Source organism: Sarcophilus harrisii, chromosome 1, assembly GCF_902635505.1.
Source record: "Sarcophilus harrisii chromosome 1, mSarHar1.11, whole genome shotgun sequence".
Taxonomy (NCBI): Eukaryota; Metazoa; Chordata; class Mammalia; order Dasyuromorphia; family Dasyuridae; genus Sarcophilus; species Sarcophilus harrisii.
This window is the reverse complement of record NC_045426.1, coordinates 633,896,310-633,919,673: the sequence shown is the minus strand read 5'-3', so window position 1 is coordinate 633,919,673 and position 23,364 is coordinate 633,896,310. Positions and strand designations below refer to the sequence as shown.

At 33.9% G+C, this 23,364-nt stretch overlaps 1 protein-coding gene across 17 annotated transcripts in view; it reads left to right on the top strand.

Moving 5' to 3' along the window:
• The window catches only part of PTK2 (protein tyrosine kinase 2), a 368,410-nt gene that overhangs the window by 130,974 nt on the left and 214,072 nt on the right, over positions 1-23,364 (top strand). For 16 of the 17 annotated variants that reach the window (XM_031947265.1, XM_031947245.1, XM_012541848.3 and 13 more), the window contains one exon: positions 12,413-12,579. In XM_031947265.1, coding sequence (XP_031803125.1) covers positions 12,413-12,579 — 167 coding nt within the window. Of the gene's footprint in view, positions 1-12,412; positions 12,580-23,364 lie in introns of those variants that run through there. The other variant, XM_031947257.1, reaches the window with a different exon arrangement.

Sequence of the window (23,364 nt, the reverse complement as noted above, 5' to 3'; positions counted from 1 at the left end):
TGGGCAGCAGGAGGCCAGTGTAGGCAGGGAGGTAGAATACAAAGACTAGCACACTGAGCAGATGGGTGGGGGTGATCTTTGTGGGTAGAGATTTTTTTGAAGGCGGACTCTACCACAGGTTGGCTGCTCTGCTTTGGTTACAAAGCAATAGATCAGCAGAGAAGGTAGAATGTACTCCAAAAAATGCCTGAGTCTAACAGGATCTGGCTACAACCACCCAGCACTGGAAGTGACTCAGCACAGACCACAGCACAGCTGTGCAGCTGCATTCTGCAGCATGGGGCTTTTGCCCAGGGCAGTCCCACTTCTGATCATCAGGGGGATCTGCCCGGGGCGATAGAATTTCCCGCAGCAGTGGCCTTGCTTCCCAGGGCAGAGACACTTTCAGTGCGGGGACAGAGCACTTCTGCAGCTCTTAGCAGCCTATTTGCAGGACAGCTACTGTCCATATATCTATTCCTGCTCTGCAGAGGAGCTTCCTCTTGCCCTGAGGTAACCCCCTTGCCCTGAAGACAGAAGCCCAAGGGCTTTTTAAAAAAAAAAAAAAAGGCCAAGCCAATGCTAACCCACAATGGCTTTTATACAGAAAGAGAGCAGGTTTTCAACCCCGAGGAGACTAATAGCAGACAGTCTCCAGATAAAACCCCAAAGGGAGATGTAACCTGACTCCCATCATACAAGGCTCTCCTAGAAGAAATTATAAAAAAAAATCTTAAAAGAGAGCTAGAAGAAAAATGGAGAAAGGAAAGAGAAGCTCTGAAAAGGAGCATGGAAAAAGCATATAACTCACTTAAAGAAAAATCTGATAAAGTGGAAAAAGAAAACAACTTCCTGAAATGTGAATTGGAAAAGGTAAAGAACTCCCAGGGAAACAAAATTTGTGAATTGGAAAAGATAAAGAACTCCCAGGAAAATAGGATTTGTGAATTGGAAAAAGAAAATAACTCAGTTTAAAAAAATTAGTCAAATGGAAAAAAGTTCCATCAAGAAAAACAACTCATTTAAAAACTCAATTGGACATTTACAAAAAGAAGTTAAAAAAAAAAAAAAAAGCTAATGAAGAAAATAACTCATTAAAAATCAGAACTGAACAAACAGAAATGAATGATTCGTTGAGACATCAAGAATCAGTCAAGCAAAACCAAAAAAATGGAAAACATGTCAAATATCTAATTGGAACAACAACAGACCTGGAAACTAGATCTAGAAGAAATAAGCTGAGGATTATTGGATTTCCTGAAAATCATAAGGAAAAAAAGAGCCTAGACACTATTTTACAGGAAATCATCAAAGACAACTGCCCAGATGTAATAGAATCAGAAGGTAAAATAGACATTGAAAGAATTCATCAAAAACCTTCTGAAAGAGACCTTAAAATAAAAACTCTAAGGAATATTATGGCTAAATTTCAGAACTATCAGACTAAGAAAAAAAATATTACAAGCAGCCAGAAAAAAAAACAATTAAAATACCGAGGAGCCACAATAAGGATCACTCAGGATCTAGCTACTTCCACATTAAAGGATTGAAGCGCCTGGAATCTGATATTCCAAAAGGCAAAAGAACTTGGAATGCAGCCAAGAATAAACTACCCAGCTAAGCTGAGCATTTTCGTCCAGGGAAGAAGATAGACATTTAATGAAACAGGTGAATTCCATTTGTTTCTAATGAAAAAACCAGAGCTAAACAAAAAATTTGACCTCTAACTATAGGACTCAAGAGAAGCAGAAAAAGGTAAAAAGAACTCTTGAGAGTATTGAGAGTATTTCTATTATGGACATTCATAAAGAGTGCATGTATAATTTGATTTTACTGATATAATATTAAAAATGGGAAGTAGAAATGGAAAGGAGATAGTATCAGAAAAAGGGAAAGGGGGAGATTAAAAAAAGGGAAACTATATACCACAAAGAGGCAAAGGAAACCTATCATATCTGAGAGAATTTAGAGAGGGGAAGGAATATTGTGTGAATCTTACTCTCATCAGATTTGGCTCAAAGAGAAATAATTGACATATTTGATTTACAAAGAAATTTCTCTCACCTCATTAAAAAGTGGGAGAGGAAAAGGGAAAAGGAAAAGAGTAATAAGGGAAAGGTATAAGAAAGGGGAAGGGATTCAAAGAGAGTGGGAGGGATTCTAAGGGAGAGCTGTATGAGACAAGTGGTGCCCATAAGTTTAATACTGGGGAAGGGCATAAGCGGAGAAAGAATAAGGAAAGCATAATCTGGGGATAAGAAGATGGCAGGAAATACAGAATTAATAATTTTAACCATAAATGTGAATGGGATGAACTCTCCAATAAAGCAGAGGCGAATAGCAGATTGGATCAAAAGCCAGAACTCTACAATATGTTGTTTACAGGAAACACATTTAAAGCAGGGAGACACATAAAGAGCAAAGGTTAAAGACTGGATTCAGAATCTATTATGCTTCAAGTGAAGTCAGAAAAGCCGGGGTGGCCATCCTTATCTCAAATCAAGCAAAAGCAAAAATTGATCTAATTAAAAGAGATAAGGAATGAAACTATATCTTGCTAAAGGGTAGCATAAATAATGAAGCAATATCAATACTAAATATATATGCACCCAGTGGCATAGCATCTAATTTCCTAAAGGAAAAGTTGAGAGTTGCAAGAAGTAATAGATAGCAAAACTATAATAGTGGGAGATCTCAACCTTGCACTCTCAAAATTAGACAAATCAAACCACAAAATAAATAAGAAAGAAGTTAAAGAAGTAAATAGAATATTAGAAAAGTTAGTTATGATAGATCTTTGGAGAAAACTAAATGGAGACAAAGGAGTACACTTTCTTCTCAGCAGTTCATGGAACCTATACAAAAATTGACCATATAGTAGGACACAAAGACCTCAAAATTAAATGCAGAAAGGCAGAAATAGTAAATGCATTCTTTTCAGATCATGATGCAATAAAAACTACATTTAAGAAAAAGCTAGGGGTAAATAGACCAAAAAGTAAATGGAAACTAAATAATCTCAGCCTAAAGAATGATTGGGTAAAAGAGCAAATCATAGACACAATTAATAATTTCACCCAAGAAAATGATAACAATGAAACATCATACCAAAATTTGTGAAATGCAGCCAAAGCAGTAATAAGGAGGAATTTTATATCTTTAGAAGCTTACTTGAATAAAATAGAGAAAGAGAAGATCAATGAATTGGCTTGCAACTTAAAAAGCTAGAAAAAGACCAAATTAAAACCCACCAATCAAATATTAAACTTGAAATTCTAAAATTAAAAGGAGAAATTAATACAATTGAAAGTTAGAAAAAACTATTGAATTAAATAAAACTAAGAGTTGGTTTTTTGAAAAAAAAAACAATAAAATAGATAAACCTTTGGTAAATCTGATTAGAAAAAGGAAAGAGGAAAGAGGAAAATTAAATTGTTAGTCTTAAAAATGAAAAGAGAGAACTTTCCACCAATGAAGAGGAAATTGGAGCAATAATGAGTTACTTTGCCCAACTTTATGCCAATAAATTTGATAACCTAAGTGAAATGGATGACTACTTTCAAAAATATAGGTTTCCCAGATTAACAGAGGAGGAAGTAAATTGCTTAAATAGTCCCATTTTAGAAAAACAAATAGAACAAGCTATTAATCAACTCCCTAAGAAAAAATCCCCAGGACCAGATGGATTTACATATGAATTCTACCAAACATTTAAAGAACAATTAACTCCAATATTATATAAACTATTTGAAAAAATAGGGAATGAAGGAGTCCTACCAAATTCCTTTTATAACACAGACATGGTACTGATACCTAAACCAGTTAGGTTGAAAACAGAGAAAGAAAAATATAGACCAATCTCCCTAATGAATATTGATGCTAAAACCTTAAATAAAATATTAGCAAAAAGACTACGGAAAATCATCCCCAGGATAATACACCATGACCAAGTAAGATTTATACCAGGAATGCAGGGCTGGTTCAATATTAGGAAAACTATTAGCATAATTGACTTTATCAATAACCAAATTAACAAAAACCATAGAAAAAGCATTTGATAAAATCTAACATCCATTCCTATTAAAAACACTCGAGAGTATAGGAATAAGTGGACTTTTCCTTAAAATAATCAGTAACATTTATTTAAAACCATCAGTAAGTATCATATGTAATGGGGATAAACTGGCACCATTCCCAATAAAATCAGGAGTGAAACTAGGTTGCCCACTATCACCATTACTATTCAATATTGTATTAGAAATACTAGCTTTTGCAATTAGAGTTGAGAAAGAGATTAAAGGAATTAAAATAGGTAATGAGGAAACCAAATTATCACTCTTTGCTAATGATATGATGGTATACTTAGAGAACCCCAGAGATTCTACTAAAAAGTTATTAGAAATAATCCACCCCTTTAGCAAAGTTACAGGATAAAAAATAAACCCACATAAGTCATCAGCATTCTTATATACCACTAACAAAATCTAACAGTTAGAGTTACAAAGAGAAATTCCATTTAAAATAATTGCCTATAATATAAAATATTTGGGAACCTATCTGCCAAGGGAAAGTCAGGAATTATATGAGCAAAACTAGAAAATGCTTTCTACACAAATAAAGTCAGATCTAACCAATTGGAAAAATATTAAGTGCTCTTGGATAGGGGGAGCAAATATAATAAAGATGACAGTACTACCTAAACTAATCGATTTAGTGCTATACCAATCAGACTCCCAAAAAACTATTTTAATGACCTAGAAAAAATAACAACAAAATTCATCTGTAAGAACAGAAGGTCAAGACTTTCAAGGGAACTAATGAAAAAACAAATCAAATGATTTTTGATTTATACCTTGCTGTACCAGATCTAAAATTATATTATTAAAGCAGCAGTTACCAAAACCATTTGGTATTGGCTAAGAAATAAACGAGTTGATCAGTGGAATAGGTTAGGTTCAAAGGACAAGATAGTCAATAACTTCAATAATCCAGTGTTTGACAAATCCAAAGACTCCAACTTTTGGGATAAAAATGCACTGTTTGACAAAAACTGCTGGGAAAATTGGAAATTAGTGTGCAGAAACTAGGCATTGACCCACAACTTAACACTGTACACTAAGATAAGGTCATGATCTAGATATAAAGAATGAAATTATAAATAAATTAGAAGAACATAGGATAGTTTACCTCTCAGACCTGTGGAGGAGGAAGGAATTTGTGACCAAAGAACAACTAGAGATTTTTATCACAAAATAGAAAATTTTGATTATATAAAATTGAAAAGCTTTTGTACAAACAAAATTAATGCAGACAAGATTAGAAGGGAAGCAATAAACTGGAAAAACATTTTTACAGTCAAAGGTTCTGATAAAGGCCTCATTTCCAAAATATATAGAGAATTGACTCTTATTTATAAGAAATCAAGCTATTCTCCAATTCATAAATGGTCAAAGGATATGAACAATTTTCAGACAAAGAAATTGAAAATATTTCTAGCCATGTGAAAAGATGCTCCAAGTCATACATAATTAATCAGAGAAATTCAAATTAAGACAACTCTGAGATACCACTACATACCTGTCAGATTGGCTAGGATGACAAGAAAAGATGATGCTGAATGTTGGAAAACTGGGACACTGATACATTGTTGGTGGAATTGTGAATACATCCAACCATTCTGGAGAGTGATTTGAAACGATGCTCAAAAAGTTATCAAACTGTACATACTCTTTGATCCAGCGGTGATATTACTGAGCTTATATCCCAAAGAGATTTTAAAGAAGGGAAAGGAGCCTATATGTGCAAGAATGTTTGTTTGTGGCAGCCTTCTTTGTAGTAGCCAGAAACTGAAAACTGAATAGATGCCCGTCAATTGGAGAATGGCTGAATAAATTGTGGTATTCTATGTTATGGAATATTATTGTTCTGTAAGAAATGACCAGCAGGATGATTTCAGAAAGTCCTGGAGAGACTTACATGAACAGATGCTGAGTGAAATGAGCAGGATCAGGAAATCATTATATACTTCAACAACAATACTATATGATGATCAATTCTGATGGACATGGCCTTCTTCAACAATGAGATGAACCAAATCAGTTCCATTTGTTCAGTAATGAATAGAACCAGCTACACCCAGCAAAAGAACTCTGGGAAATGAGTGTGAACCACTACATAGCATTCCCAATCCCTCTATTTTTGTCCGCTTACATTTTTTATTTCCTTCACATGTTAATTGTACATTATTTCAAAGTCCGATTCTTGTGCAGCAAAATAACTGTATGGATATATATTGTATTTAATATATATGGATATATATATTGTATTTAACATATACTTTAACATATTTAGCATGTATTGGTCTACCTGCCATCTGGGGGAGCAGGAGGGGGAAAGAGGGCAAAAATTGGAATAAAAGGTTTTGCAACTGTCAGTGCTGAAAAATTACTCATGCATATATCTTGTAAATTAAAAGGTATAATAAAAAAAATCCACTTCAAAAAAAAATAAATTTTATTGATGGGTTTTTTTTTCTTATATCATCATAGTTATCTCCAGTATCGTTCTTCCCCTCTCCTCTCCCAGAGAGCAGTTTCATATAGCACGTTGTGTTTTCTAAAAGGAAAAATATAAGCACAACTAAATGATACATTTTAAAAAGTCTAAAAACAAATACAGTGTTAACACTTGTCAGACTTCCACTTTCACAAAGGGATGGGTTGAAAATGTCTTCTTATGTCTCTTCATTTATCTCCTACTTGATCTTTGTAATTTTGTTAAATTCATTTTTGATTTGGGGTGAGGTAGGGTCTTTGTTCTTTCCATTTATGTTATTGTCTTTATTCTTAACATTTATATTGTAGTTATTATGTATATTGTTTTCTTGGTTCTACTTAATTTACTGTATCAGATCCTTTCATGCTTCTCTGAATTCATCATATACATAATTTCTTAGTGTACTGTAATATTCCATTACATTTATCCCTGCCACAATTTGTTTAACTGTTCTCTGATTAATGGATCTCTACTTTGTTTCAAATTCTTTGTTATTACAGAAAGTGATTGTGTGTGTGTGTGTGTGTGTGTGTGTGTGTGTGTATATATAAATGGGAACTTTCTTCTTAATTATAGGTTCAAAATTCTCTTCCTTGGATTAGTGAAACATTTATGTCATTGAATAGTAAAAAGCTGAATTTATTCATTTTCTCTTTGAGAATTGTTTTCTTTTTCTTTTGTCTTTATATCATTTATATTTTTGCATGTATCCCCACACATTTTTCCTCCACAAAAGTTATTCCCTTTTGTAAGAAAGAATGAATAAGAAATTAAAAAGCAATTCTACAAAATTAACAAATGTATGATCTTAGTCTTGAAATATAAATCATACAAACCTCCTTTAGTCCCATATTTCAGAAAAAAAGGGAGGGAGGTATCTTTTTAGCTTTTTTGACCTAATTTTGGTCATTAATTATACTTCATTCACTTATACATTTGTTTGTATAGAGGTGCGAGGGATGTTTTTTAAAAGAGTTTTTCAAGTTCATGACACATTTAAAAGATATGGGAATGCTATATTCCCTATATTCTTTATATAAATCCAAAATTTTTGTTTTAATAAGTATTATTATGTCATAGAGATCTTGATATGCTATAGTAGTTTGAGGTATTTTATTTATTTGGTAATTATTTTGAATGGAGCCTATGTTATTTCCTCTTGGAATTCAATATGTAGCTCACAGTTTTTCTCTCCTAACCAACTTCTACTTTTCTATTAGGGGATTTCAACATACTTATTGATGCTCCTTCAAATTCCCAAAGGACTCAGTTCCTTAATTTACTCATTTAATCATAATCAACTACTCTATCCCACTTTCATCACCCCAAGGAGAATCATACCTGTGATCTGCCATCCCTGACTAATGCACATCTTCATGCTCAAGAATTCTGAAATACCTTTATATGACCATAATCTATTGGTTTTCCACCTTTTCCTTACCATGTCTTGCTCTTGTTCTTGCCTCTATTGTCTCCTCTTCACTTGTCACTCCGCTTCCCCAACTTGACCCTTTGGTGAACCATTTCATCTTTCCATTATTACTTCTCTTGAATCTCGCTCCCTTATCACAATGGAATCCTACCATGCCTTACCCTTGGGTGACTTTCATCATCTGCTACCTTGGCACCAACATTCCGTTCCACTCCATCTACATACTGCTGAATGAAGGTGAAAAGAGTCTATAAATTTATGTTAAGTAACCTAAAGCTGGGTCCTCACTGCTGGTTGGCCATCTTTCTATACCTTCCTTATCAACTCACTGTCACATTCCCTGGAGCAGCTCTTCCACACTCCTGAAACTTCCTATGACTTCCCCATACTCCCATTTTCTAACCTGAAAACATGGCATCATATTTTATAGGAAAAAAGCTGAGCATATTTGCCTCAAGTTCTTTTCTCACCTTTTCCTCTTCCCACATGATTCAGAAGTTTTCTGTCACTATCATCTCCACCTCATCACACGAAAAGAAGTGGCCTTATTTACTACCACGGCCTACTCCTTTCCCTGCACAATCAGTCCTCACTTTTTCCAGCCTGCCCCTTCTGTCATCTGCAACCTCTCATTTATTTTTAATCTTGCACTGTCTACTGACTCCTTTATCACCATCTGCAAATATGCCCTTGTCTCCTGTATCCTCAAAAAACCCTCACTTGGTCCTTCTATCACCACTAACTATATCTTCTGCCCTTTGTAACCATATTCTTTAAGTAATCCATCTATAAAAGATGTCTCTAATTTCTCTTCTCTCGCTTTATTCTTAACCTTTTATAATCCACTTTCCTCTCTGATTTTTCAAACAAAACTGTTCCTCTGTTTACCAAGTCATCTCTTTTATTGCCAGATTCAGTGGTCTTTCCTTTCTTTCTCTGCAGCTTCTGTCATTGTTAATCACTCTCTTTTTTCTAGGTTTTAATTATGTACTCCCCTGCTGCTTCCTCTGCTCATCAGATCAACTGCTCTAAGTTTATTCCAGATCACATATTTTAATAATCACGAGTATTTTCCAGAACTTTGTCCTGAGTCTTCTTCTCTTTCTGTGCTACTTCATCTGTCATCAGCTCCTGTGGATTTAATAATCATTTTTCTGCTGTTGATTCTTAAATCTACCTATCCCAGTTATTTCTACTAACCTTCAATCTCACATTTCCAAATTCAACACATCCAAAATTATCTTTCTCCTTAAACTTCTCCTCCCACCGGAACTTAGCTATTAGTATTAAGGGTACTACCATTCTACCATTCTTCTAGCCTTGAAATGTGTCATCCTGGATTCTTCACTGTCTTCCATATCTAATCCATTGCCAAAGACCTGTGTATTTCATCTTTGCAACATTTCTTATTTAAACCCTTGATTCTGATAAAGCCACCACTTTATCACCTCATGCTTGGACTACTGAAATAGCCTATTGGTGAGTTTGCCAGCTTTGAATCACTCACCTTTCCAAGGCATCCTCCATTCATGTGATTTTCCTAAAGTGCAAATAATAAAATAAATGTCACACCCTTACTCAATAAACCCCAATGGCTTCTTATTAGCCATAGCATCAAATGCAAAATCCTCTGTTTGGCATTTGGAACCTTTACAACATAGGTCCCATATACTTTTCCAGACTTCTTATTCTTTACTCTCTACCATATATTCTTGGGATCCAGGGGCAGTAGCTTCTTTGTTATTTCGTGGACAAGATATTTCATGTCTGAGTTCTAGACATTTTCTCTGGCTCTCCCCTAGCTATGGAATCATCTCCCTCTTAATCTCTGTTTCTGGCTTCCATTGAGTCCCAACTAAGATGCTACCTTCTATTGGAAACCTATTCCAACACTTCTTAATTCTCTCTATTCATTATTTTTCATTTTCCCTCTATATTGCTTATTTAGAAATATTTATTTGTGTACTGTCTTCCTCATTAGATTGTGTGTTTCTTCTGCATGGCACACAGCTGCTTAATAAATGTTTATTGACATATTGTCTTTTAATTTGATAACCATTAGTGTATTCTACTTTCTACCACATTCCTATTGGATTAATTGAAATAAGCTGTGAACTTTCTCAATAGTAGGTTGTCTATTGGATGATAGATATTCTTCTAGACCTATTTTGAAAAGTTTGAATCATTCTACTTGAGGGAGATAACACACTTTCCATTTTTAACTATCTGCCTGAATTCTAGTTTTTGACACTTCTTGGATCTTTGAATGTTTGTTTTTACCCTTTATTATTCTCTGATTTATTTTCAGAATCTGATCATCTTATTGAACTAATTTGAAACTTTGTAGTTAGTTAATAAATATTCATTAAGAACCAGTTATGTATCTGACATTGTACTAAGCACTATTGATACCGATACAAAAAAGAAAATTGGTTCCCTGCCCTCTTGGAGTTTACTGTGTAATGGGAGAATGTAGTATGCAAAATAAAGCCCAAAGGGAATGGGAAGGGGAATGGGAGATGGGAAGTGAAGAGATGTCTAGTTGCTTCATTGAGTGTGCTTATTTTCCCCCTTTTTTTTTAAGTCAAAGTGGAAACAAATTTCAAGGAGAAAATTAAATTCTTATGACATATAATAGGTCTACAATGTTTTGGATATACTTGTGTAAGGGGAAAGCATGAGTAGTTTCCTCTACTGGATTACTGTTACTTCAGAGTTTGTGAAGCAAAAAACAAATCAAGTTTAAAAAAGCAAAAGTAAAAGCAAGCTTTTTTTGTTTATTCAATCAGCCAAAGTAGTTTTTTAAAATAATTTTTATTGAAATTTTTTATAACTTTTACATTTCCAAATTTATCTCTTTTGATTCTTCCTATCAGAGAGCAATATTTTATTCTAAAAATAAATTAATAACTGAAAGATAAGTTAGTGTGCCAAAATTGACCAACGTATAGAAAAAGTTTGACATTACAGGTAGTATTCTGCTATACCTTAATCTTCTACTTCTGCTGAGAAATAATGGAAAGTATTGTTTATCCCTTTTTAGTCGTAATTTCTTAGCATTCTGTTTGAATTTTTTTTTCATGTTCTTTCTCTCCTTTTTTCTCTGTGAGAGGTTGGGAGGAAGAGAAGAGGTCATTGACTTCCTGGGGATAGATACCTCACTGCAGAATCCCTGAGTTAGAGAGCTTGTAAAATTTTTTTTTTTGACACTTTTTTAGCATCTGAAAATAGCCTTGTCTTGTCTGGGCTGTAGAGGGAAGAAATTTGTAGAATAGGCAGGAGCCTTCATTAAGAAAATCTTCCTAACAATTAGTGACCCAACATAGGAAGAGATGTAAGTAGCTTCTCTCTCACTAGACATCTTTAAGCAAAGGTTTAATGAATCTTCATTCTGTATATAGGCTATACAGAGTAGGAAAGAATTGATGACTGATCCTGGAAGTAATAGTAGCCAGTAGAATTTATTGAGTAGGTGTAACACGTTAAGATCTGTGCTTTAGAAAGATCCTTTTCACAGTGGAGTAAAGGGTAATACATACACTCACTTTAAAAGTATCATTTCTGTTCCCATAACAAATTATTTTTCTCAGTTCAGAAGACTGATACATCTCTTGGGATTGGAGAAATAAGGAGGTCCTTGAAAATACCCTCTTTGAGAAGTAAATAAATTAGAATAACATACCCAACTCAATCAAACTTAGGTAGTTTCTGAAGCCTTCTTAAGACTCTCTTGTTTTTGGAAAACCTCCTCTGCTCTCTAGCTTAGTGAGATTTTTTCCCCTCTATATTCTGTATTTACTCTCCCTGTGGTGCATACTACATCCTGCTTATGTTGTTATTTTTTTTCATTTGTGAAAGTCTTGTCTTCTCAAGCAGATTTTAAGTATTTTAAAGACAGAGATCATATTTTATTTATCCTATCCTACAACTTCTACCCTAGTGATGAATATAGTATATAGTTGGAAAATACTTGAGTAAAGAAGGGAGCTTTAAGTAGCAAATGACTTATAAATATAATGAATTTTTTAACTTGTTAATTCTAAGTTTACTAGCTTATAAAGTATTAGCATTATTTTAACAAGATATTTTGCATTTTAAAAAACATCAACATCATCCAAACCCTTTGACAATGCTGACAGTAGGTTTTGTTTACTAATGACTAAAAATGCAGATGCAGGACCAATATTCATTTATCCACAGTATATGCATTTACATATCATTTATGTTAAGTTTACATTTGAAATAATTTGACAGCATGAACTAAGGAGCTTGATGGCTTTTGTTTTTCCAAACATTTCAAGAAAGGAAAGAAAGTTTCCTAATAAAATGTAAGTGTATCTTTAATTTGATGATAGAATTTCTAATGCCTGACTTTATTATGAATGCAGAACTTGTAATAAGTGTTTGTAATAAGTATACTTTCTTTTTGTGGGGGACACATTTCAGGGCATCATTCAGAAGATTGTGGACAGTCACAAAGTAAAGCATGTGGCCTGTTATGGATTTCGACTCAGTCATCTTCGTTCAGAGGAAGTTCACTGGCTACATCTGGATATGGGTGTTTCCAATGTGAGAGAAAAATATGAACTAGCTCACCCACCAGAGGAGTGGAAGTAAGATTAAACTTTCCATTTTGATGTGATATTGACTTCATGTTTTAAAATGTATATTTGAACCAGAACTTGCTACCTTGACTTCTGTCTCTTTTTTAAAGATGCCTCATTACTGACGCTTCTTTTTCAGTTATTCTGTTCAGTTAATCTTTTTCATATATCTGCAACAGAGCTCCCTAATTCCCTTATTACTATAGTAGCAGTTTGCTTTACCTCATTACACCAAGTAAAATATAGCACAGACAAATAGAATGGAGTGGTATTTCATATTTATGTGGGTCTTACAGTCAGAAGAATATACATATACAGATACATGAGATAAATATAAAGTTAATGTATATAAAGTAAATATTGAGTGATTTATGGGGAGATGGGAGAAACCATTATAGTTCAACTGAGTCAGAAAAGGCATGTAAGAGGTAGAAGTAAAGGAGTACATTCCAGATATAGAAACAATCTATACCAAGATATGGAGACATGAGATGAAAATTTTTAAAAGGGGAATAGGGAAAAGACTGTAAAAAATATGTGAAAGGGGAGTGTTAAGGTTGTAAAAATAGGTGCAAATCAGGTTGCATAGACTCTGGTTGCCAAACAAAAATTCATGTTTGCTTCTGAAAATAAGGGAGTTTAAAAATTGGAGTTTATTAAGAAAAAAAGTGCCATAGTCAAACTTGTGCTGTAGGAAAATTCCTTTGTCATCTGAATGTGGGTATAGAATCATCTCTACAAAGATGATTTTCAAATATATTTATTTACCTTTCTTATGACCTTTAGTTCACAACTGCTCTTTGGACATCTGAAACTGGATGTTTCATAGACAGCTTAAATGTTATATGTCCAAGAATGAATTCATTATTTTTGCCTCCAAACCTCTTCTTCTTTTCCTAACTTCCTATAACTGTTGAAGAAATTAAGATATTTCCACTTATTGAAGTTCACTCTTCTTATTGCCGTTATCCAAACTGTTGCTATATTCTGTCTACTTTAAGTTTGTAATATCCCTAGTAAATGACCCCAACTCTCCTCTGATACTGCTATCTTCCTGATACATGCCCTCATCACTCACAGCTGGATATTTTAGGAGCCTTCCGATTGGTCTTTCTTGCTAAAGTCACTGCCCACTCTAAACCATTGCCCATAACTTAACTGTAAAATTGATATTGCTAAAACTTAATCCTGTTTAGTAAGTGTCAGTGGTTCCTGTTTCTTTCAGGATCACATATAAAATCCTCTGCTTGGCTTTTTTAAAATCCTTCAAAACCTTGTTACTTCCTGCCTTTCTAGTCTTCTTAAAACTTATCTCTACATATTGTAAAATCCAGTGACATTGCCTTCTTTTCTTCTCCTTATATTACCTATCTTCTCATTCTGTATTTTCTTTGCTTGGTCCCCCTTCCTGACCAATTCAGGCCTGGAATTCTCTTTCTCTTTACCACCACCCTCTGGCTTCCTTGCCTTCCGTCCACCTCCTTAAAGAATCTTTTCTCAGTCATTTTAAAATTATTGCTTTTCTTCAGAGATTATCTCCAACCTGTCTTAACTATGTTTTATTTGTATAGTTGTTTCCATGTCATCCCTTTACTTTAACTGAGAGCTCCTTGGCTGAAAGAATTGTTTATTTCTTTTACCATCCCTTTTCTTTATATCTCTAGCATTTATCTTAGTACCTGACATATAGTAGGTCCTTAATAAATTATTATTGATTTGATATAACTTGGAACTTAGATTAGAGTTGGGAAAGACTTGAGGCAAGAACGCCAGTTAGGAAATAGTTAGAATGGTTTAGGCAAGAGGTGATGAGGACTTGAACTCAGATAGTTATGGGAAGGGAAAGGATAAGTATTTGTATTTTACTATGTGACAGATATTAAGAGCTTTGTATAAGTTCCTTTTTTGATCCTTACAAGAATTCTGTGAGATAGGGATTAATATTGAGTGGTATGAATGGAGAAAAGACTAATGGAAGAGATGTACATGTAAAACTGGCAAAACTTGATGACTAATTAGTGATATAAAGTGATGGAAACTGAGAAATCAAGCATGATTCCAGGATTTCATGTCTGGGTGAATTTTAGAATAATGGTATCCTTGACAGAAAAAGGGAGGCTTGGAAATAGGGGAGGGATGGAAGGAAGAAATCTGAGAGGTGAATAGAAAGTATTAATGAATTATATTTTGGTTATATGGATTTTGAGATTTGGGATATATCCATTTCAAAATGTCCAATAGGCACTTGGTTATATAAGACGATCTTAAGAGAAATGAGAATTGGCCATATATATTTAGAATTCATCCATTTTGATATAATAATTGAACTTGTGGAAATTGTTGAGGTTAATGAGAGAGAAAAGAAAAGGGACAGGGACAGTGTATTGTAGTACACTCACAATTTGGGATGTGATATGGATGATGATGCAACAAAATAGACTAGGAAAGAGTGGTAAAGGGAAGAAACAAGACAGAGAAAAGGTAATTTAATTCTAAAAATAGCAAAAATTACCATATTTACATATATATCTTCTAATTTTTTCTTCTTACTCTTTGAAGTATATTATAGCATATTATAGCACAATCATATATATAATGTTTCTGGGTGGTCAAGAAAAGATTAAATTTCTCTGTTCACCACAGGCAGTAAAGTATATACATTTTATTGAAAGGTTTTAAAGAAAGCTTTAGATACTGGAAACTTCACTTGTGGACAATTTTTCCTCTCCTTTCTGGGGGGATTGGTGATAGATAAATAAAATCTTACTATCCGTACATTTTTAAAATTGTCCAGAGTACTAAATTCTGCTTTTTGAGAGCCAACTTTTGGAAAATTAACATTAGTTAGATTCCGAGAATTGAAGTATTTAGGTCTTATGCAGATTACTGGCTTTCTGTTCAAATAAACAAGAGCATTTCAGTTACTATCAAGATGAAGCTCACATTCTACTACTTAGTGCTCTGCTGTTAAATGTTGGTCAGCAGTTCCTCACAAGCCAAAGAGGATAGGATCCAATCCTTTTAAAAAATGAGCTCTTTATGTAGAAGAAAGGTGTCTTTTTCAAAGGGGAAAAAAAGCATCAATACTAAGATGAGAACACTGTCTAAAAGCAAGACAGCAATTGAAAGCCTGGTTTAGTTTTTTTTTTTTTTTTTTTAATGGCATTTTACTTTATTTCTCAGTTTTAAAGTACTATTTAATTTTTAATTTGTTACTTATAACCTCACATTTGTATTATAAGATTTATTATTTAAAAATTATAATGCATTTTAAAAAAAATATTGCTAAGTAGAACCTGTGATGAAAAGTTCACTTTTATTGATTATTTTGCTATATTGTGTTCAAATGTAGTGAAGAACACTTCAATATTACTTATATTTGTGTTTGTAGGCTCTTAGACTGAAGGAAACATTGTGGAAATTGTACTGTGACTCAGGAATTTTATAAATGAAGAAACTGAGGCCCAGGGTCTTGCTTTGCCAAAGTTACTCAGGTAGCCACAATAGAGTAACACTCTTGATCCAGAATTCTTTGTCATCATAATTTAGTCAGTTGGTTGGTTAATTAGAAAAGGATACAGTTAATAATTATGTTCAAGGCAATGTACTAGTTTGGGATGCAAATACTTAAGAATAATGACTACTACTCTCCAACTTACATTCTATAGGAAGGATAAAAACATGGTGACACATAAGTTAATACAAAAGATACAAGTATGTATGCCTTACCAGATTATATAAATATATTGATTTATGATGTGTGAGATATTTATTTTGTAAAAGAGGCATATTTGTATGTACAGTCATACAAACTTATTGTATGAGAGGCTTATAAACAATCATACCCTTGAGGAAAAGCCTTTTGAATGAGCTCAGATTTAAGCTATGACCTGAAAATAACCTTGATTACAAGATGCAGAGGTGAGCAGTGAGAACAAAAAAAGAAAGAAAGAAAGAAAATGGGGAGTGATTCTTGAGAATATTTTAAATTTCAGGTATTAAAATTTTTTTTTTAGTATAGAAGTTGTAAATATGGACAATTAAAGGAAACTACTTGGATTTATAAACAGTAAACATTTAAGTATTTTTTACTTTTCAAGTAGGAATAAAAGTTAGCATCCAAGCCTATAATGAATTCTAGTTTTGTGATAGATATTTGGCAAGAACTTTCGCTTGTCTAAAATAATATTTTAATGTTCATCTCTGGCAGAAAATGTTAGCAGTTTTCTGGTCTATTGCATTATGAAGAGGAAAAGTTTAAAGGAATGGCAAAGTTGTGACAAAATGTTTTTAAGACCTTAGAAATTACCCTTTTTTATTTCCTTTATATCGTGTGGAGGGATTGTTCTCTATTAACAAAGAGGAAGAAATTATTGTATAATGCTGTTGTACTCTATGAATACTTAACCACTGTTGTTGGATAAATTATTGATACTTCAGTTAGAGAGGCATGAATTCAGTTTTACTCATTTATTTATTTTCCTGTTCATTTACGCTAGAGATTGGCCGCTGTTCTGGTAGAGGGGACTAAGAGTTTTGGGAATGATCTCAGAAGTTGGGAATAAATGCAACTTAGTGAATGTGTAATGTCTAGAACTATATAGTCAGAAAGACTTGAATTCAGATCTCTAGGATACTTAGTTTTCTGTGTAAACTTCATTTCTTTCCTATTTGAGCAACTCCTTATGCCATGTCATCTTCATAGAATTTTGAATGATATAGAGTTATGATGAAATCACAAATCCTGTTTGTGTAATAAAAGATACTGAAAAACATAATTCCATGAAGAGTTCATCTACCAAATTTTCAGATACGTTACCTATAGTTATATTTCTGTGTTATCTAGACCTTTTTTTTCTATGGTTATTTTTTTTAATGGAACTCATCTTTATCCTGAAACAACTTAACTTCCCTCATTTCTATTGGGGTAGCACCATTATGGTTACCAAAATCTGCAGCCTGAGAGCTATTTTCTATTCATCACTTTCCAATTTCTCTTAAATCCATTTTCTTCCATACCTGTCATTGCTACTTCAAAACCATCATCATTTCTTATTTACACTATTACATAGCTTTAAAGTTGAAAGTCCAAAGCAGAGATTTAATTATGTCATTACATTGCTCAGGAAACTTCAGGGTTCACAATTGTCTCTAAGATAGTCATTTCCAAACTTTATGTAGCAATGGTTTCCTTTAAAAACAAAATGGCTTCCTTTAAAATAAAACAGGAAGAAAAAAAAACAACTAGTCTTCCCCAACCCCCAATTCTTGATAAAATATCCTTCACAAGTGATTTTTAAAACTCTGATTTTATTAAAGTGAATTTCTTTATTAAAACTGTTATAACATCACACAAATTTTAAACATGCAACAGAATAATTTCTAAATTAGTATAAATCTTTGCTGACTGCCTTCACTGACAGGGATCCTAGATTTAAAGAAGGAAAGGATTTTTGAGATCATCTGTTCAAACTCCTTCATTTAACGATAGAGAGCACTGAGGCGTTCAGCAACTTGTCTGTGATTCCACTGGCAAAAAATGCCAGAGCTAGGATTTGAACCCAGAATCTCTGATTCCAGATCTATTTTCCCTTTTTTTGAAACATGATGCCTTTTAAAGACAAAGGAGGAAACAAAGTGGTGGCAGTGATTCTCTATAACTTTGAACCTCTTTAATGTGACAAACTTTGTATTTTATGCTCCTGCTGGCAGGGAATAAAGAGCTAGGAAGGCATGGAGTTGTCACCTTCAAAAGTAAAAAGGCTATATTATATTTTTGTGGAGCCTGACCTTAATAACCTTCTGTGTTCAGGATATATGAGGTTTCCAAGCATAATGATGATATGATGGAGATAGCTTACATTTTTATGGTACTTACTGTGTATGTACTTAGTTTTGTGCTAAACATTTATTACCTCTTTTGAGCTTTACAACAAACCTGGGAAGTAGATACTGTTATTATTCCCATTTTGTAGTTGGGTAAATTGAGACAAGTGGAGTTAAGTGGCCATCCATGTAAATAGGGGACTATAGAGGTTCTTTGGGCTCTAGAGACACACACTAGTAAATGTCTAAGGCTGGATTTGAACTTAGGTCTTCCTGACTCTAGACTCATTACTCTGTCTGAACCATGTAGCTAAGCACTGCAGAAAGCTGTCAAAGGAGGCCATGAAGCAATGATATCCTAGTACCTAATTTGGCGGAAAGCTCTATAGCTGTTTTTTCACACGGGGAGACATGGTCTGCAGGCCCACCCACAGCAGGATGGGACATTTGATTTAGCATCAGGTTATACTTCTGCCTTCTGGGACCTTGACCTTTTTCCTCAAAGCAGCGTCCTCCACCAAGAAGGTCCACAATCTATCCCTGCCACAGACCCTGCAAAAGTGTTTATTCTGTACCTCAGTACATTGTTAGTAATTTTTGTGGACTTCACTTTAAATTTTATTTTCAGTGAAAACAGAGTAGTTGCATTTATGTAGAAGCTGAATTTGAAAGTATTCAGTAAAATTGACCATTATTCTGCACTCCTTTTGAGGTCTCTGATTTCAAGGAGATCAAAAATCTATTTGGGCAGACAGCAAACAAGCAAATACATACAAACAAACTATGTACAGATAGATATAGCGCCTATATAAATAGGAGATAAACAACAGAAGGAAGACTTGAAAATTAAGAGAGGTCAGGGAAACCTTTCTATAGAATATGAAATGTTTGTTGGGACTTAAGGAAATTATGGAGGTCATTAGACAGAATGAAGAAGGAAGAATATTCCATTCTTGGAGGAGAGCCAGAGAAAATGCTTAGAGCCAAGAGATAGAATGTTTTGTTCATGGAACAGGCAGGGGACCATTGTCTTGTCACTGGATTGAAGATCATACTTGTTGGGACTGGGAAGGTAGGAGGGGGGGGGACTGGGTTATGAAGGACTTTGAAGACCAAATAGCATTTTACATTTGATCTAGCAGGTGATAACTTACCGAAGTTTGTTGGGATATGAGGTGGGATGAGAGGTGGTGATGTATTCAAACTTGCTTTTTTTTTTTTCTTCTTTTACAATATTTTTAAATAGCTTTTTATTTTTCCAAATACATGCAAAGATAGTTTTCAGCATTCACCTTTGCAAAGCCTTGTGTTTCAATTTTTCCTCCCTTTTCCTTTCCTCCCCTAGACAGCAAGCAACCTACAATAGATTAAACATGTACAATTCTTCTAAACATATTTCCATATTCATCATACTAGACTGCATAAGAAAAATCAAATCTAAAGGGGAAAAAAACCAAACACTCACAACACCAAAAAAGTTGAAAATATTATGTTGTGATCTACATTCAGTTCCTTCAGATGGCTCTCTTCATCACAAGACCATTGAAACTAGCCTGAATTACCTCACTGTTGAAAAGAGCCAAGTCCTTCACATTGATCATCACATAATCCTGTTGTTGCTGTGTACAATATTCTCTTGATTCTATTCACTTTATTTAGCATTGCTTTATGTAAGTTTCTCCAGTCCTCTCTGAAAATCATCCTACTGATTGTTTCTTATAGAAAAATAATATTCCATTCCATTCATATACCACTACTAATTCACCCATTCTCTAACTGATGGGCATCCACTCAATTTCTAGTTTCTTGACACTACAAAAAAAGGCTGCTACAAACCTTTTTGTCCATATGGGTCCTTTGCCCCTTTTTATGATCTCTTTGGGATACAGACCCAGTAGTGAGACTGTGGATCAAAGGGGTATACACAGTTTTAGTCCTTTGTTCATAGTGTTGAACTTGCTTTTAAAGAAAATCCCTTCAATGGCTGAATGATGAATATTTTGTTTTGGGTAGAATTTTGAGTCAAGCAGACCCATCAGTAGGTTATTGCAGACATGGGGTGAATGAGAGCCTGCACCAGAGAGGTAGCAATATCAGAAGAAAGATGTTGCAAAGATCAAATTGACAGAGCTGTGCAATAGATTAGATACAGGAGTGGTTTGGGGAGTTAAATGTGAGAGTATGAAGCTGAGGCTAACTCCTAGGTTACAAACTTTAGAAACTGGGAAGATGTTATTTCCCTTAACAGTAATAGGAAAGGTGTGGGATGGGAAGGAGGGGGAGTGGAGTTCAGGAGGAAAGATAATGAGTTCAGTTTTAGACATGTTTAAGATGTCTACAAGACAACTAGTTTGAGATGTTTGAAAGGCAAATAGGATGTGAGATTGGAAGTCAGCAAAAAAAAAAAAAAAAAAAAAAATGGGCATGATAAAGTAGATTTTGGCATTATCAGCAAAGATAGTAGTTAAATCCATGGGAGCTGATGAGATCACCAAATAGTACATGGTAAAAAGGGAGAAGATAAAAGGATCCTGAACAGATCTCTGAAGATCACCTGTGGTTAGAGGGCATGATCTGAATGTGGATACAACAAAGGAAAGTGAGAAGGAAACTTTATCTGATTTGCCACTATTTTCCGAGGTATGTGGAACTTTCCAGTTGACTTGTAGATAAAACCCTTCCATATATGTTGTCTACCTCATTGATTGGACTGTGAGACTCCTTGAGAGCTTTTTTGCTTGTTTAACCAGCACTTAGCACACTGCTTTTGTACATAATAATTAATTAATGTTTAATATATTCATTCTTATCCAGATCACATTTTTCTCTATTCCAAAAGGATGTCATCAGAATTTTTGCCAGATACTTGCAGAAAATCTTATTAAAAAACAAGAAACTGCTTTTTTTTTTCTTTTTAAAATTCTTTTTACAAGGAAAGGCTTGTTGGCTTGGAGAGCAGGGAGGTAGTAGGGAATCTTTTTAGAAGTAAAGCAATTTTTAAAATCTATTTGAATTTGATCTATAGCATTCTTCTGGTATGTTATTAGTCTTTTAAGCCTTTTATAAAAGTGAATGAAGTTAACCTGAAATATGTTCTTGATGAAATCATGTTTGCTCCTTACAATCATTCTTTTCTTTTCTAGATATTTACTATCTTCTTAATGATAAATTTTAGAATTTTGTAAAAGATTGAAATTAAGCTCATTGACCTGTGATTTTTAAGTTCCTTCTCTTTCATTTCTTGAAAACATGGACATTAGTCATTCTCCATTACTGCAGCACTCTCTGTCATTCTCCATCATCTTCCAGGAATCATCAGTGATGGCTATGTCCATATACATCAGTTCTTTTAGTTCTCTTGGATCTAATACCTCTATTTTTTGTGACTTGAATTCACTAAGGTGAATTGATATTCTATTTTTTTGCTATTTCTGTTAGGGATCAACTTAAAAACTGGTGGCTTTCCTCTAGATCTTTTGACATAGCATAAATGCTAATGGGGCATTATTTTTTCTCTTTTTGTCAGTCATGTTAAGTACCTGGTGCTTGGGAGACAGAGACAAAAATAAAGGTGCTCTTGATTCCAAGGAACTTAATGTTTTAGGGGAATCTATGTGGACATTTGTTACTATATTAAAAATAAAAGATAGGTAGCTTAGGAAGGAAGGGGAAACCAACGATTAGAGGGATCAGGAAAGCTCGTGTAGAAGGCAACACTTTAGTTGAGTCTTAATGGATGTAAAAGATTCCATTAAGTAGAGATGATGAGGAAGAACATTACAGGCATAGAGGAAGTACCAGTTTAAGGATATTGAGATAGTATAGTGCAGTGAATGAAGAAGCAAGACTATTTTTGTTAGATCATAAATAAGGCTAAAAGGAATAATGTTATAACATATGTGATTAACATATGCATATATACATATGTATATAATATATATGAGTAATATATAATTATAATAGAAGCTGGAATGTTTGGTATATAAAGACTTTTTGTGAAAAGTCTTTGTAACCCAAATGATATTTTATCCTGTATGTAATAGGAAGCTTCTGGAATTTATTAGGTGGAAGAGTAACAAACTTAGATACATGCTTAAAGAAAAATTTTAGTTGTCCAGATAGAGGTGATAAATACCTGAACTAAAGTAATAGCTATGTGAGTAGGGAAAGGGAACAGAGAAGAGAGATGTTCAAGTTATAAACAGTGAGGTCTGGCCACTGCCTGGGTGATAGGAGTGAGGAATCTTGAGGAGTTGATTCCAACAATAACGTTTAAAACTCAAGAGTTTAATATGATAGTGGTGTCAATAGACATGAGGAAGTTTGGGAGTGGGTGTGGGGTAGGCTTTTGGGGAAACAATAAATTTGTTTTGGATGTACTGAGTTTGAGATGTCTATTGGATTGTTATCAAACACAAGTATATTTTGTATCAGGAAGAAACTTGGGAGTTATTAAAAGCATTATATCACATCTCTTACTCAGTGAACTCCAGTAGCTCCCTCTTAAGCTCTGAGATCTAGTATAAAATCCTCTCACACTCAAAACCCTTTACAACTTGAAGCCTTATTACCTATACACTCGTCTTATTAAAGAATACTTTGCTTTCCTTCTTGTATTCTAGATCTAGCTATACTCTTTTGTCTTGTTGTTCTTCAAGTGTAACACTATAATTCCTGTCTCCCTATTTTTTCATTGGCTCTCTTATGTCTAAAATGTTCTCCTACCTTACCTCTACCCTACTAACTTTTCAACTTCCTCAAAATCTGCATTCAAATCCATTTTTTCCAGAAGACTTTTACTAGTCTCCTCCACTCTGTCCCATACTCCCTCAGTGCTGTAGTCATCTGATCTGAGATTACCTTCCATTTATACTTTATGTCTTGTATATATTATTTTTTGGCATGCTATCTTCCCCCTTTAAAAATACGAGGGCAGAGATTGTTTTTAATTTTTTTATATCTACAGAG